This window comes from Apteryx mantelli, chromosome 4 (genome assembly GCF_036417845.1).
Source record: "Apteryx mantelli isolate bAptMan1 chromosome 4, bAptMan1.hap1, whole genome shotgun sequence".
Classification (NCBI taxonomy): domain Eukaryota; kingdom Metazoa; phylum Chordata; class Aves; order Apterygiformes; family Apterygidae; genus Apteryx; species Apteryx mantelli.
Window position 1 is genome coordinate 61,823,435 of NC_089981.1, and position 15,986 is coordinate 61,839,420.

A 15,986-nucleotide genomic window follows, 5' to 3' on the forward strand; every position below is an offset into this window, starting at 1 on the left:
AAGGAAGAAAGAAAGCAATGATTGAGAGCTTCAGGAGAAACGAAGGTGACAGAAGATAGTCTTTTACTCCATATATGTAATTGCTGTATGGGAATTGCACCAAAAAAGCAGCAGAATTGTTGATTATTTCATCAAGTAAAGGAGTGGAAAAAACTAGTTCCAAACACCAAGGGAATCAGAAGCAGTTAAACAACTTCTCTGCAAATCAACACACAGGAATGATGCATTTTGTATGCCTGTTAAGTGTTTCATTTCAAACCTGAAATAAGCATTTATTCTTTTGCCAGAGATGGAGAAACTAAACTCTGAGGCAGGCAAATAAAAGTATTTTTCTTTAAAGACTCATAATCTTAACACAATACTTTTTAATTTTTGGAGATACTGTACCTAGATTCTTCAGGACACAAACTAAATGCCTAAATAATCAACTGAGTAGTTAATTTTCATTTGCATCACAATTATTGTAGTGGCATTTGCATATGTATGACTGGCACTATAATAAGCCAGCCTCACGGCTCTCTGCCTTTCTGGAATCCTGTTCTGGAAGGAATTTCAGAGGATTTTCAGGAAGCAAATCATTCTGGACGCCTGTAGTGCTTTTTGTTTTGTTTTAAGTACAATGTGGTGTCAACCACCTCAGAAAATGCAATATGCCTCAGAGAAGCATTGGTACAACTACATTGTTACCATTAACTTCCAATTAACATTAGAAGCGTACCTTCAGAATACAGCTATGCTATAGCTTAGGAGAATAGGCTGCAAGTCAAAAAAAAAAAAAAAAAAAAAGATTCAGTAACTTAAGTTTGTAACTTTCCTAGCAAATGCACTTTCCCATGATTTACACCCAGGATCATAACTGACAGCATGAAAAACAGCAAGATTTTGGAATTCAAAGCAAACAGTTAACAACCACTGAAATCTTGCAAAGAGTTCTGTCACTTCAGAGGGAAGCAAACTAAAACATATCATTTTATTTAATGGGAATTTTGTCCTCTCATTACACGAAAAAACTCTGAAAAGACTATTTCTGTTAATGCTGAAAGATGGCTTTCCTTCTAAGAAAGGGAAAACCCAGCTGCATATTCGAAAGGCTCTGTTTGCCACCTACAGTAAAGGATACCTTCTGCTCATCACCAAGGGCACCTCTAGCAATTCACTAAGATGCTGGTCTGCAAATTTGGAACCTTGTGTTGGTCAAGGAAATCTGGATCTCATTATTCATTCCAGACCAATAGCCAAGGAAAGGAGGAGTAAGGTGCGTGTGGGAAGGGAGCAGATATAGTATGGCACAACAGTAACGTAGACCTTAAAAGATTTTGACTACAAGTCCACACATATAACACCCTGATCCTCTGTAGGAGAAAGAGCTCAGTGAGCTTTGACTTGCAACACATACTGTCTTCCTTCCCTGTTTATTCCATTTTCTACACATTGCACTATAAATGATTATAAGCTAATTCCTCAGTATCAATTACATATATATGAATGGGCTGATTTAGTAAGAGAAATATACCTATACTATTTAGATGATTACCTGCTCTATGAAATTAAAATTTTATTCATCTGATTAACTAGTATTTTCTGCATAGGACAGAATCTTAATGGTAAACAGTCAAAATATTATAAACTAAACACCCACACAAGTCTTAGAAATACATAAACTTTTTGGAGAGAAAATTAACATACACCTAAACCCAGTTTACACATAGCATCACAGAAATTTACCATAGTACTTAACAGCATAGTCTAAGATACTACACCATTACAGAACAAACTGTGGTTAACTTTATATTTGATTTTAACTGTTTCGGGGTTTAACAATCTGTTTATACATAAAACCGTGACATCAGACAGTACAATAAAAGTGTTACCCTGTCTCAATCCAAAAGATTTAGTGAACTTCTAGGCCTCATCCTCACCCAAAAGTAAAATACCATTGACAACTGCAGCTAACAGTGAACTGGAAGAAGGCTGTATTCTAGTGGGACTCTGCTTTACAGAAAGGGCACCAGAGACTAAAATTTTCAGTATCAATTCTCATAATACATGCCATTAGTAAGCAAGAGGCTTCTAAGTGTCCTAAATTTCAGTTAACATACAAGCAAAATGGCAACTTACTCTTAACTCCACAAGGTAGAAAGATGTAGCTGCAGCTTTTCAGCAAAACAGTACAGAAAATCAGTTATATATGGACAGTGTCTCGCATATAAAGACATAATATTTAGAAATGTTAAGTAGAAAATGTTCAGAATCTACCGGAGGCTCTGGCACAGTTAACAGATTGTCACAGTGAAAAAGGCCCAATAACAAGCTGCATTGCTTAAAAATATTGTGCTGCAAATGCAAACCTATTAAGCAAGCCTTATTTTTCCTTTTGTTTCAGATCACTAACAGCTATTTAACCCAGAGAATTCAAATTTGGGGGGGGGAGGAGAGAGGGAGAAGAACAAAAAAGAAAAAAAAAGATTTTTGTCAAAGGAATAATTTATCTTGAGGTTTTGGGTATCAAAAATACCTCAAGAACATACTTCAAGAAATCTTTTAATAGACTTAAATTTTGGATCAGACAAGTCTGAATCCCTGATGACCAGCATCTTTTGGAGACAAACCTATGAGAAAAATCATGAATGAGCAAGCATTTTAACAGCACTAATGAACATCATCTACATACAAATTGTTACCAAATTTCAACATCAATGCTCCACAAAAATGAGCAAAAGCAGCTGACAGCTTTCCAAGCTAATTGTTTCATTTCAGGTTGCATACAGACTCCAGAAGAGTTACAACACTAGTAAACACTTTAAAAACACTTCCATAAAAACCTCGCACATGTTCCAGAACTCAACCTTTTATTTAAGCAAATTCAAACACTTCCATAGTAATATAGTTCTTTTCACTTTTAACTGCCACAAACTAAACCCACAGAGATCATTCCTTTGCACCCAGGCAGTGAAAGCCTCCCTTCGTGTAGTTTGGGGCTTTGATCCAATTCCAGCCCTTACCCTCACAGGCCAGCAGTACTGGCTGTGCCTGGTGTTTTTAAGTCAAGTGTAACTTCGCCGAAGAGTTAAATCAAGACTGATATTACATCATGTCCAATTTCTTAAACTGGACTCAACTTGTGGCCAAATGCAGGAATTACACCAGCAACATATCCAGAGCAGTTAGCATTACCAGGAAAGGTAGGGGGAGACGCAAAACAACAACAACAAAAAAAACCAACCATACAACTCTTGCCAAAAATAAAACAGCTTTGCACCTCCACAGAAACTTCTGGAAGAGTTATCTTTAGAGAGAATTCCAGGCAGCTAGTTGTCACCCCCCTTTCACCTTTACTACTATAATATTTTTTTCATTTATTATAGTACCAGTGATATTATTATGAACTATGTTCAAGTGCAACACCAATGAATGTCATCCAGCTGAAGCATTAGGGCTGACTGCCAGTCAAATAGATTTCTTAAATTAAAATCCTTTTTAGACAAATGCAGTCTGTGTTTAAGCATTTGATTAATATTAAACAATATATCAGAGTGGGTGTCCAAAACAGAATGTTTCATCCTGTACAGTATAGCTTGACTCTTCCCTTCCAGCACTTACCTACATATGATCCCAGGCACCAACCAACCACTGAGAGAAAAAACAAACAAAAAACCACACACCCCCCCCACACCAAACAACAACAATGTACTTCAGACATTCTGTTCTCTTAGCACTACATTTTACAAACATTCTCCATGGTTCCAGAAATACAAGTAGTGTAGTTTTGAGCTATCAGATGCAAATAAAATAAATGATTAGAAACGAAGTATTTTTTCTTTACTGTGGATTAAGAGAGGCCTGTGACTCCTAACCTACAAAACAACAACAAAAAAACCCAAACAAGAAAAACCCACACCACACAAGAACACGCTATTAAAAGTTCAGCCTTAAAACTAAATCTTAAGACTAAATATATTCATTCAACTTTGCTTGTACATAGTAAGACTATGCAGAAACCCCTTAAAAAGGGGGAGGGGGCAAAAATACTGAATCTTTTTTTTTTTTTTAATACATACATTTACAAATTCTGACTGAAAATACAAATTCAGGAGGTAGCAACAACATATCTGATATCAGACCTAAAACAACAGAATAAGTCAATACTGTTAAGGTATGACCTTATGAAAATGGTCCGATATCCAGCTGCCTTAATTATCTGAAAAGTTCTCAAACCATTGTTTTAACAAAAGGACAAATCAAGCATCATTTGATCTTGAAGAACTACTAGAATGACCTTTTAAAAAACTATAATTTTAGAATCTTATAACTTTATTACATTGTTGCTATTGTTCATGTGCATATACACATAGCAAAAGGACATTTTTGATCCAGAAGCCTGATTAAACAGTGCAACATTGATTATAAAAACAACACACTTTTTCCATGCTCTTTCTCCTAAACAATCCTAAAAAAATCGCAGTTAGCTACTAATACTCTAGAGACTGCTAATAAGTCTATTTCCTGGAAAATAAGAATATTTCCTGGAAAACTGTAGACTTCATTCTGAAGGCAACACCTAATTCTGTAAGGTGCACTATGTGCCTCCACTTCCGTCTCCTAGGAGGTCTCGGTGATCATACCTGTATTAACTGTAGCTGTCAGCCATCCTTAACAGCAGGGTTTCACTTCCACCAAGACTGAGCCACTTCCATACAGAGTGCAGGAGAACCCCATACCACATTCCTGCTCAAAGAACGATGTGTTCTAACAGCCAAAGTAGCTGACAGTAAACAAAACTGTTACAGCTTTTACAGCATATATAAACAAGACAGAAGAACAATTTGACAAAAAAATCACATGCTGACAAAGAGAGCATTAGGAAGCTGTGTGAAACTTGAAGCAGCTGGCGTAACTAAGAAAAAAACCAACAAAAACAAACAAAAAAGATGAACACTTCTATACAGGAAGAAGCCAATGATACACCTTAATAGAGTCAAGTTTCTTAAAGCTGATAGTACCAGCTGTTTCAAGAAAAATACTGCAGTACGAAAACACCAAAAAGCAGATTACCCTCATTCACAGACTGTTACGGCCCAAGATATGAGACTTCAATCTCTTCCAGTTCTTCTTAGTATTTGTTACAACCTTAACAGTGCTACTTGAAGGTCTTCTCCTAAAGGCTTTTGACTGCTATAAAAAGTTATGCCAGTGACTTGTATAAATTGGTCACGTATTACATTTACTTTAACAAATCATCAATTCTCAATTAGTCACCTGAATTTCATTCAATTTTTCTTGGTTTCTGAATTACAAAAAAGGCCAAATACAGGACAGGACACTGGACTGAAGTGGCAAGCAGCAGGTGTATACAAAGATTTTCAAAAAGGAATACAAGGGCATTTCCCCCAGTATGCCAATAACAAAATCTAGTCTGGGGCTCACAATCTTCCCAAGCCCAAAATCTTTCTGCACCGTGAATTTAGTAGCCCTTAATAGACTTTACTTTTTCATGTGTGCTTACATATTTTTCACCTTGTACCCCAACAGAAAGGGGTTCTAAAGCTTTCAATTTCTTTTCACATTGAAGCTTTATTCCCACCACAGTCCTTCCCATCTTAGTCTCTGAATCCAATGCTGAATACAGTGGTAGGACTACTAAAGCTGCAGTGACATTTTCTGATAATGGTGCACCATTGATTTATGAAGACACAGTATTTTCTACATTCCTTTTGCATCCAGACAAGTTTGCACTTTGACTGATGCTGCTTATTAAGCGTAAATTTAAACTGAGCTGTCACCAATGACAAGATATTTTTTCTTGAAATGATACAACTCACTGCATTTTATATTATCTTGTAAAAGACATTTAAGTAATCCCATCTAACATGCACTACTTTTCATTTGTCAAAAATAAATGTCACCTGTCTCTCTACTATCCATTCACTTAGCTTCATTAAGTTCTCTGAAATTGTTCAGTCTCTTTTGGTCCTGCCTAACAACAATATTATGCTCTCTCATTATTCACCAACTTAAAATATTTTTGGATGATGTCTATCTTGAAACAGTGCCTTGTAAGATCCAACCGTCAATCTTTCATCATAATGAAATTTTAAAAATTCTCCTCTTTGGCTAATAGACAACAAGCAGTCTTATAATTCATGAGCACTCTGTCTCTTTTCAAGACTACTTCATTATTTTAGTGATGCCTTCCTGGAGAATGAGTGTCTTGGATGCCTCAATAATGGAAAGATGAACCAGTACTTCCCCTCCTTCCCCCAAGTCTGAATTAAAGATAATAACCATGAAACCATGGCCATGCTTTGGTTTATCATCGCTATACCAAAGACTAAAAAGAGCAACAACAAAAAAAATTTTTTTGACTCCTGTTCAATATACCCTGCAGGCCTACTGAAAGGTTCTTAAGCTTATGAACAGAAGAAACTTTTACTTCTTGAACGTGAAACAGCAGAGAATTCTTTTCTTGATGGTCTTCTGGTCTCCAATGTGCAGATGCTAATTGCATAAGCAAGACAAGCCAGTCTTCATTCACAAAGACACAGAACACAGCTGAACAGACATGTTTTTTTCCCCCAGATAGGCTGCTGGCCATAGCTAGCTTGGTTCCTCTGAAGCAAATGGAAACATGACTATTATGCTGTGGGGGAGTTGTCACTGGTGAGAGGAAGAAAAAAAAAGAAAAAAGAAAAAAAAAAGATAAACAGGGAAATGTAGCACTTCATTGCTCAAGCTGCAGGATGGTGTCTGCATGCGAAGTCATCTCAAGCAGCAATCTATCCAATGCAGGCACATTATTTTTTTAATTTGGTCCTGCAGACTGGTCAAATGAACAGCTGGAGAAGAAAGGGCATACAGCTGATGCTTTGAAAGCCAGTATGAAGCAGCAAGATTTAAGGAGTAAGGCAAAGAAGTGAGCATAGCAGAAGACAGACTTCAAATCCACAATATATTTCTCTTGAATTAAAGCAGGAGAAAGAGCAGAAGTATCCAAGAAAAAACAAACAAAAATAAAACAAAACAGAAAAAACCCTTGGTTTTGTACCTTATGGCCCTAAGATATATCTGCACAATAACGAAATCCTGTAGATGGCTCTAAGATAGACATACAGAAGAGCAGTGTCACACCTCAGGAACTTCCCCTACTAACACAGTCATACACTGGATTGTATTCTCCCAAACTTGAAGAAAGGATATGTGGGAGCTGTGCTTCTGCAGCTGAGGTATACGCATGTGCAGGGGAAAGAGGAATGGATGTCACATGAAAACATGCCCCAGCAGATTTAGCCTGTCCTACAGTCAGTAAGCAGAAACCTTAGATTAGATAAGAACCTTTTGCTTGATACAGAGCTCGTGGCTCAATAAAGCTGTGATCCCTTGCATCCAAGTATTAACAAAGCTGAAGTAAAAATCTTGTAAATAAAAGGCAGTAATATCAAACCCAGACCAGACCAGACCAAAACCAGACACACTGTTTTGTGGACTAAACTAAGAAATAACTAGAAACATACAATATACTTTAGCCAGGAAACCTAAATTCAGAATTGTACTTAGAATAAGAAAGAATTTTACAAAGAAACTTAGTTTCTTCAACTAATGAAGTAGCTAAAAATAAATAAAAATCAACACAAAAACAAGCCACAACTGGCTAAGTACAGGTAGTTAAGAAGAGTTCTATGATTCTGAGCAAGGCAAGAGGATTCATCCGACTACTGAAGCGCCTGGAATTTTAACTATAAAACAGTACTCTTATTTTCTGCAATATCATAATTATTTATGCTTTTGAAACAATGTCAGGCAGCAGTAGATGCTGCCATGTGTGAACAGCTGTTCCTTCAGACACTATTGTAAGAGAAAAAGGAGCAGCAGCTGCCTCCTTTAAAAGGAAAGAATCTAGCTTTAGTCTACAGACAAGCTACTTAAACATCCCCAGATTTCAGGCAGGAGTCAATACCCCGTGCTAAATATGGAATGCAGTTGCCCTTGACCCAGCTCTGCTCATGTGTTGACAAACTGTCAGAAGCAACACATGCAGTTGCAGAATTTAAGGGGCCAAAACACACTCCACAGCAAATCTCTTTTTTCAAGGACAAAAGATGACAAGGACTTCGATTTTCACAGATATGTCCAGGTAACAGGTATTTCTGACTAGTTAACTGTTTCCTCATTATGTAATTATTGCATATAATCACAATTTATAATTCACTGGTCAGGCTAAACAGATGCCCACAAAATAATATGCCAGTGCCTGAAGTGTTTATGCTCCCTCTTTGACCAATTCCCCAAACAAAAATGCTTTCAGACTACCCACTCACGAATACTCATCTACATCAGTGAGCATTTACTGTAGTAGCTCTTACCTTGAAAACATAAACGAACATAAGTTATTACCATAAGTATTTACAGAAAATGGATTCGGGAGTCACAAACACCATTAGTGCTCACCAGCCACTTCTATTCAAACATACCAACTTAGCAGCATTTATGCAGCTGTAGAGGATATTTCACGGGGGAAAAACATCAGCTTTTCGCCTCTATCGAATTCCACCTACAACCCCACATTACGCGCCCCGGCACAGCCGCGCTGCGGCGGGAGCGGAGCGCAGCGTCTCCCGGCTCCGCCCGGCTGGAGCTCCGCGCCCGGCGACGCCGCCCGCAGCGGCGCGCCCGGCCTCCCCCCGCGGGCCGCAGGAGCGCCCCTATCCCCCCGCCGCGGCCAAGACCCTCCCCCCCGCCCCCTCTAAGTTTCGGGTGCTTTCGGGCCCGGCGGCCGCTCGGCGCGGCCCGGGCCCGGCGGCGCAGCCCCCCACCGAGGCGCTCCCCGCCCCCCGCCTCACCGATGAGGACGCGCAGGTGCTTGAGGCGAGTGAGCGGGTCCTTACGCGTGTCCAGCACCTTCTGCGTGGATTTCCGCACGTCCCCGTGCGGCTTCTTGGAGAACATCCCGCCGGGCCCGGCGCAGCGCTCCAGAGACGGGCAGCGGCCTCCGGATCCGCCCGCACCGGGGCCCCTACATAGCCCGCGGCAGCGCCGCCTCCGCCTTCTCCTGCCTTTGCCTCCGACTCCGATACGGCGGGGGCGGAGGAGCGCGGCGCGGAGCCAATTCCCCGCGGGCCAAGGGGCCGGGCCGGGCCTGCACACCCCCTTCCTCCTTCCCCGCTCGCTCGCTCGCTCGCTCTCCTCTCCTCCCCTCCCCTCTCCTCCCGCTGCTTCACGACAGCCGTCAGGTGCGACCCCAGGCGTCCCTGTAGCAACCGCGCAGTGACGCCACAGCCCGCGCTTCCAAGCGCATCTCGTAGGCGGGGGGGCGGAGCGAGTCCCGGCCCCGGCCCGGCACAACGGAGCCTCAAAAAGCCTCTCGCCAGTGTTTTGATGGGACGTGCAGCAGGAGGACGCACCACAGCCACGGCAGGGAACACAGCAGGAAAGCAGGGGACTCACTGCACCATTCTCTGCTGAATTCAGCAACAGTAACTGCTGCAGGAAACTATACTTCAGCTATTTAAAAAAAATATAAAGTCATCTGTACTAATAAGACAGAGCAGGTACAACCAATTATACAGAGAAACTGAAATGCAGTGAGGTTAAGGTGAATCCCCCAGGCCAGCAGGAAATAATGAAATAAGATCGAGGCCCAGTGCCATATTCACCAAGGCTGTGGCTCCAAACCATTTCTTAACCAAGCTTCAGTTGGGCAACTGCAAATGCTCTGGGTCTCACAGCTCCTCTTTCCACACCAGGCCTTGCAATGCCGCAACTCCCACCTGGAGCTGCTTCTCCCTCCAGTTGCTCCCTGTGTTGGCAGCTGCGCCGCTGCGGAGGCCGAGCGGCCATGCGTGGCCAGATCCAGCGCAGTGGCCCGGTGTCGCCGCCATGTCAGTGCTGCGTTCCTCGGCACAGTCGTGCCCGAGCTCACCCAGAGTGATGCGAGAAATAGGCTCAAGACAACAAATTTGTGAGCTCCATGCGCAACCTCACCAGCGAGGCTTGCACCAAGAGTCAGGAAACTCTGCAGTATGCCATACGAACTGTGTTGCTAAGGGCTGAGTCAGTAATACTGAAGAGCACAAATTTTCTCCTAAAATTCTGACACTGGCTTGTAATCATAAAATTTATGAAATAAAGAATTCATGGATTGTTCAGTTGACTTCTGCTACTGGATCATTTAAGGCTCATGATTTCTAGTGTCTCTTTGCCTGGATTTTTTTAATGGTCAGTCCGTGGTGCCTGTTTTTGTATCAAGGAAATCAAGTTCCTTCTGTCTGATTAAAAAGGCTGCAGTTTTTAATATAGTTTTTAATACATATTTAACTATTTGAGATTTGTTATAAAATCATAACAGTTGTCAACAGTATGAACGACATACCTGCTACAGAAATAGAAAAACGTGAGTATTTTAAATGTATGACAAACAATGGTTAGTATTATAAGCATTAGGGCAATGGGGTTTAGTCAGTAGTGCATCAGTGAGGGAGTCAGTGTCATCTGGCTACCTATGTGGTTTGCCACAAATTGTTTCACAGTTCTGTCATTATAAGATCTAGAGATAAGTAATGTTATGTTATAGCTAGCATTACAATAATTTATTTTACCATAGTACAACACATTTTGTATCTGTAAGATTTGACAACTATAACTATTCTTACATTGATTTTTAAGTGCTTTGTTTTCTAAATTTCATGAATTCTAAGAACATTTTTTGTATTTTGACAACCTTTTAAAAATGTCTTTGGGGACTTTGATTGCTTTTTAAATGATTTGAGGTCTTTAACTCAATGTAGAGCTTAAAAATGCTAAATAAACAGAATAAGATGTCATCAAAATATTATATGAAAGGAAGGAGTGGTGTTAACCGAGTTAATAACAACTTCCAGAGAGAACGTCCTCGTTGAAAGCATACCTGGCAGGAAGGACATGTTCTGTACACAGTTAAAAGGCCATAATCTTGCAAAGGCTTGACTTTAAAGCATGTGACTTCAATGACTTTGATTATGCATGGAGGACAAGGTTAGAAAATATCAGGATTAGTTAGGAAAGGGTTAGGTTCTGCTACATTCCAGGTGCCTATTACTGTAACCAAATCTTTGCATTTCCATTTTAAAGAAAGGACTTTACAAAAACTTTTGTCCAGCCACGAGGGGGCCTCCATAGGTAAGTTTAACTGAAGTTTTTAAGAAGTAGTGTAGAAAGCCAAGTGTTGCAGAACTGTATTCCCCTTCACTCTCTCTACAGATCCCTAGTGGGCAGTCAAGGTAGTGAGGGCCACTGTGTCACATTCATACCATCGACTACCTTTTCATGATTCATCTAAGAATTATGATTTCCAAAGAAAGGTCAGCTATCGCCAAGTACTTCAAAAAAGAAAAAGTATTTTTGGATAAAGAAAGCAAAAACACTTAAGTTCTAACTTGGTCCAACAGTACACATTTCTCAAAAGAAAGAACATATTTTAGATTCTTCAATGCACCCCAGGAATTCAAGTTTCCAGAAATCCTGCTTTACTAATATTTATGCCAAATGATCAAAAGTGAGTTAAAATTACTCAGAATTTCACCAAGTACTTCCCTTTTATTGAGATGGCTGGCATGAGCTCTTAAACGTGACCTCTCAGAGGTTCATACTTGTATCACACTGAAGAGCTGTTTGCCTGCAGGTCCTTCAAGAAAAAAGCAATAAACTTACAAGAAGAAAAACAGAGCATTCCACTGCTTCCTCATCTCTTTTTATTTAGCTCACACCTGATCCCTTTGAGGCTTTTGTCAAAATACTCCTTTTTCTACTTTTTTCTACTTTTTATACTTCCACAGCTTTCCTCCTATGGGAGTTGATTTGCTTTTGAGGGAGAAGTCTCTCTAAGTAGTACCCCATGCTTCAGGTTTGTGTGTTGTAATCCCGTGAGTATGTAGCTTTGCCTGTGTTACAGTGCTAGTTTATGAACCACCCTGAGTAATAAATTTTCAGCTAACTTAATTGGCAACTGTTTAATTAGAGATAAAGACCCCAAACCTATATAATTAGGGTTTGAATAGTCAAAACCATACCTGTGTAGAGTTCAGTACTCTAATGTTTTATTGATACTGGGGATGCTGGCCACTTTGACCTAAGCAGTCAGTCAAAAATCAAGATCCTGTAAGATGTTTCCAGTATGAGAATAATGGTACTGCTAACTATTCCTTCTACAGAATCCTGTTCACTTGCAAAAAAAGCACAAATTACCATTTCCATTTGCACAACTCTGTATCTTGTAGATGAACCTGACATTTGTATGCTTCTGTAATTGAGGGAGGGAAAGAGCTCTTCATGAGCTTATGTTCCCCTGAGCAACCAATTCTTGCTTTATTGCTTTGTCTGTTAACCAATGTATCAGCATTAACACTTCTGTGTCAGGGTTTGGTATGAAGTCAGAATACTGCAGTCCTTCCAACCACCAAAAATCCCAAGCTTGAATGAATTTTTCCAAGAGCTGCAGTGTTAATGAAGCCAGATTTCCTCTGAATTTGTATTCTAGCCGCTGAATGATAGGAGTCACTACTTTACACATCCATAAACCTTCTTTTGCATAGTCCTCCCCTAGCTATTTGAGATGGGCAAGAGGCCTGACTGCAGTCATCTTAGCTACAGGTATACAGATTGGCCAAGAGTAGCCAGCCGACTGCTGCCTCTTGGAAGGGTAAAAGCTAAGTTCTAGCTACATTTCCCTCTGTGGGACATTAACAGGGGCTCTTGCCCCAAATATTGCTTCACAAAACACTCAGAAACTTGGTATCTTTGACACTTCTGCTCCCATGTCAAATTTGGCCTAAATTAGCTAATGGCTTCACAAGTAGCAGGGGGAGAGACCACTGAAAGAAAAGTCATTACCTAAGCTTTGCTTTCTTAGTATGCTAACACTATGTCAACCACGCTCAAAGCAACACAAGGGATGTATGGTCTATCATGACCAGAAACTGTCATACATGTGAACGCTATTTTTAAGATGTAACCATTACTAATTCCTGTCCAGAGGTGCCAGAGAACTTAGACTTTGGCTCTGCTAAGTCACCTTCACCTCATGTTTGTGTTCTTACGTAAGTGCTAGCACCCATATCTGATATGAAAGAGGTTTTGAAACATGAATATACTGATATGGTGGCAGTTACAACCGCTTTTTTTTCCCAACTGAAAATGCTCAATCACGCTCTCTCAACCACTGAGATGTTTTCTTTTTCTTTCCCAACCTATGAAATAGTTTTGCAATACTGACAAACTTGCAAATAGGCTTCTAGAAAAGCCCTGCAGAAACTCTGCATGTCTGCCAGCCCCTGGGAGAGGACCAGTTATGTACATATTATTTCCCTTCCATCAGAGGTAATATTTTGCCTCCCTCTCTCCCACTACCTCACTGGCAGGAGTAAAAGGGGGCTTTTAGAAATAACTCATATCTCTTTGGGTCTATTTTGATTAGTAGTTCTAAACTTACTTTAGATCATTTGCAACATATAGCAGAATATCTTGCCTAGATAATACACGAGATGAGGGAAGAACATGATCCAAAAGCCTTCCAACATAGCTAGTTGCTTGCACACAGTGCTGCTGACCTTGTCCTGCTGGGAAAATAATCTTTTCCTCCTTCTTGTGACCCATCTCCTAATATTGTACTTTGAAATCGAGTGTGAAGAATCAGATTTAATTTGCTAGAGCATCCAGTGTATCATTTCTTTGTGATAATGAATAAAAATTATTCAAAGTGGCCCAATTCAGTTTTCAAGAGTTCACAAACAACCCTGTACTATCACTTCTTTTTTAACCCAAACTACAGGTGAGGCCCAAGGACTGCCTAAAACCTCATGTATAACTTCCAGATAAATTTCTCTCTGAGGCTTCTTCTTTTATCATTAATGATATATACTGTGTTCTGCCCCCTTTGCCTTGTCCCCCCTGCTGTTGTGATGTCCAGTGGAAGATAAACCATGTCTTTGAACTGGGAGAACAACTCTTAACCAGAAAATATTAAAATGTATTGCACTATACTGGACCAAATCCAGCAGAAACTCTTTTGTCTCTGGTCCTCCTTGAGAGTTTCATCTATACCTGTGTTTTACTGATTCACATTCTGCATCTTTGGCTTCTCTCTATACAATCTTTTCCTTGTCAGAAACATTCAGCAAATTAACAGGGATCTTTTCCATTTTCAAATGCAGAAAAACTAGGACTTTCTTGAAACCTGGTCTCAAACAGGTCAACCATTGCCATCTTTCTTTTGAAGTATAGCTATCACAGCTTCAGTCCCTGAGGGGCAGAAAAATTTCAAAACTGATATGTACATTTTTTTCTTTTTTTTCACCAGGCTACTTCTCTAATAAGGATTTGTAAAGCACTTACAAATGTGTAGGATTATTCATTATGCAGTTACTCGCTACAATGAAAGCTGGTAATCAGTTTGATAATCAGAAAGATAATAACAGCTTTCCAGATTCTGGAGTGATGCGTATTTCCAGTCACTATCTTCATTCAACAAATTAGGTATAAAATTACAGAGTCTCTACTTCCTATTTTTTTTGAACGTGACTGGTCTAATAGGTACCATGTTGTGCCAGGTTCCACTTTTCTGTGTGTTTCACAGATGCTGTTCAATAGCCAGATTCCTATTATTGGTTTAAATGCCCAGATTAAGTGCTGTGAAGGTGATGCTTACATTTCCAAACTCTTCTTCTTCATGTGTGTGAGCTCCCATCTTCAATCATCCCTGTCTCTCCCAAACTGGGGAAGGAGATTTCACCATCTGTCATGGTCTGTGCTGGCCAACATGTTATTTATAACCATTCTTTTTGTGTCCAAATTTTTTCCAATAGCAGCTTTTAACAGAATTGCTACTCTTGAATTTTGCATTATTGCCAACTGTCCCTGCTGATGGACTATATCTCCTTCTAGTTGTTCAAAAATATCACATACCAAATGCTTATCCCATTTCATCACACACTTTAAACAGAGCTGAGAAGGATCATGAAGATTTTCTTCTTAATGGCTGTTTTATTCTGATGAAGAGGAAAACTCATGGTACACAGAAATTTCATCACTTTGCAGACCACCAATGCTTCCTTTCACTGATCTTGAGATGCTTTTAAACCTATAGATTGGTCCTCTGGCAGGTGACTGTGACATCCTTGCTAGTGTCTTCTCATAGCAAGAATACAAGTTTTTGCAAGTCTTCTAACAAGCCAGCTAGTTTCTTCTTTTCCCCTTTCCTTCTAGCACAGAGCTGGGCCCTAGACAGCTAAGTAAGATAGCTGCTGCCACTTTGTATATTAAGGGCTTGTATGTGATCTGGTTAAGTCACTTTATTTCTGGGAACAAGTTATAGTGCCATCAGCACTGGGCCACTGTATATAGCTGCTGGAGATATCCCATTCTCTTAACTTTTTTTTCAGTAATCCATTTGGACAGTTAGGTTAACTTCAACCAGTACAGTTTTTCCTCCCCCCTCTCCCCCAGACAGTAAATATTTGTATTGCTATAGCTTGGTAATTTCTTCCCCCCCCGGACACAAACAGAATAAAAGAAACACATAAAAATCTTATCTTACTAAAATGCTGGCTCAATTCCCCATCCTGGTTGCTGATTTCCACTGCGACATGGGAACTTTAATTTCCTTCTGGGGCTTATTTTTAGCTCCCTCAGACCTAGTTCCAACTCTTTGGTTAGGAAGTTACAAACAGGCCAAAGGTTTCCCGATTTCCTGCCATTCCTTTCCCTGCCACTGTTTCCAGTCAGTTCTTCTGGTCCAGCCAGAGCATTTGATTTCTAGCCTTTTTATCTTGCCAGTCCAGAACAGGAATTTTGAATTTGTGCCTTTCAGACATATTCTATTTCCAGTCTCTTTGGGTCAGTTCCTCAATTCCCTACGGATTCCTTAAGTGAAACTTCAGATCCAGCTTGTGATATACACCGGTTTCCTCTGGACAGATCTCCAGCTCATGTTTCAGGTCTTCCCTTCATTGCTTTTAGCCATT

At 40.1% G+C, this 15,986-nt stretch overlaps 1 protein-coding gene and 1 long non-coding RNA gene across 11 annotated transcripts in view; one reads left to right on the forward strand and one right to left on the reverse strand.

The window, feature by feature from the left end:
- Nucleotides 1-9,173, reverse strand: part of RALGAPA1 (Ral GTPase activating protein catalytic subunit alpha 1) — a 135,332-nt gene extending 126,159 nt beyond the window's left edge. For 3 of the 10 annotated variants that reach the window (XM_067296734.1, XM_067296737.1, XM_067296738.1), the window contains exon 1: nucleotides 8,835-9,171. In XM_067296734.1, coding sequence (XP_067152835.1) covers nucleotides 8,835-8,940 — 106 coding nt within the window. In that variant the 5' untranslated portion in view covers nucleotides 8,941-9,171. Of the gene's footprint in view, nucleotides 1-8,834 lie in introns of all 10 variants that reach the window. The other 7 variants (XM_067296740.1, XM_067296739.1, XM_067296742.1 and 4 more) reach the window with 5 other exon arrangements.
- A 304-nt stretch (nucleotides 9,174-9,477) lies between these two features.
- LOC106483160 (uncharacterized) lies at nucleotides 9,478-10,139 on the forward strand. Its single transcript, XR_001292305.2, has 2 exons — nucleotides 9,478-9,542; nucleotides 9,738-10,139. It is a non-coding gene; the product is annotated as an uncharacterized lncRNA (long non-coding RNA).
- Nucleotides 10,140-15,986: the final 5,847 nt, after the last annotated feature.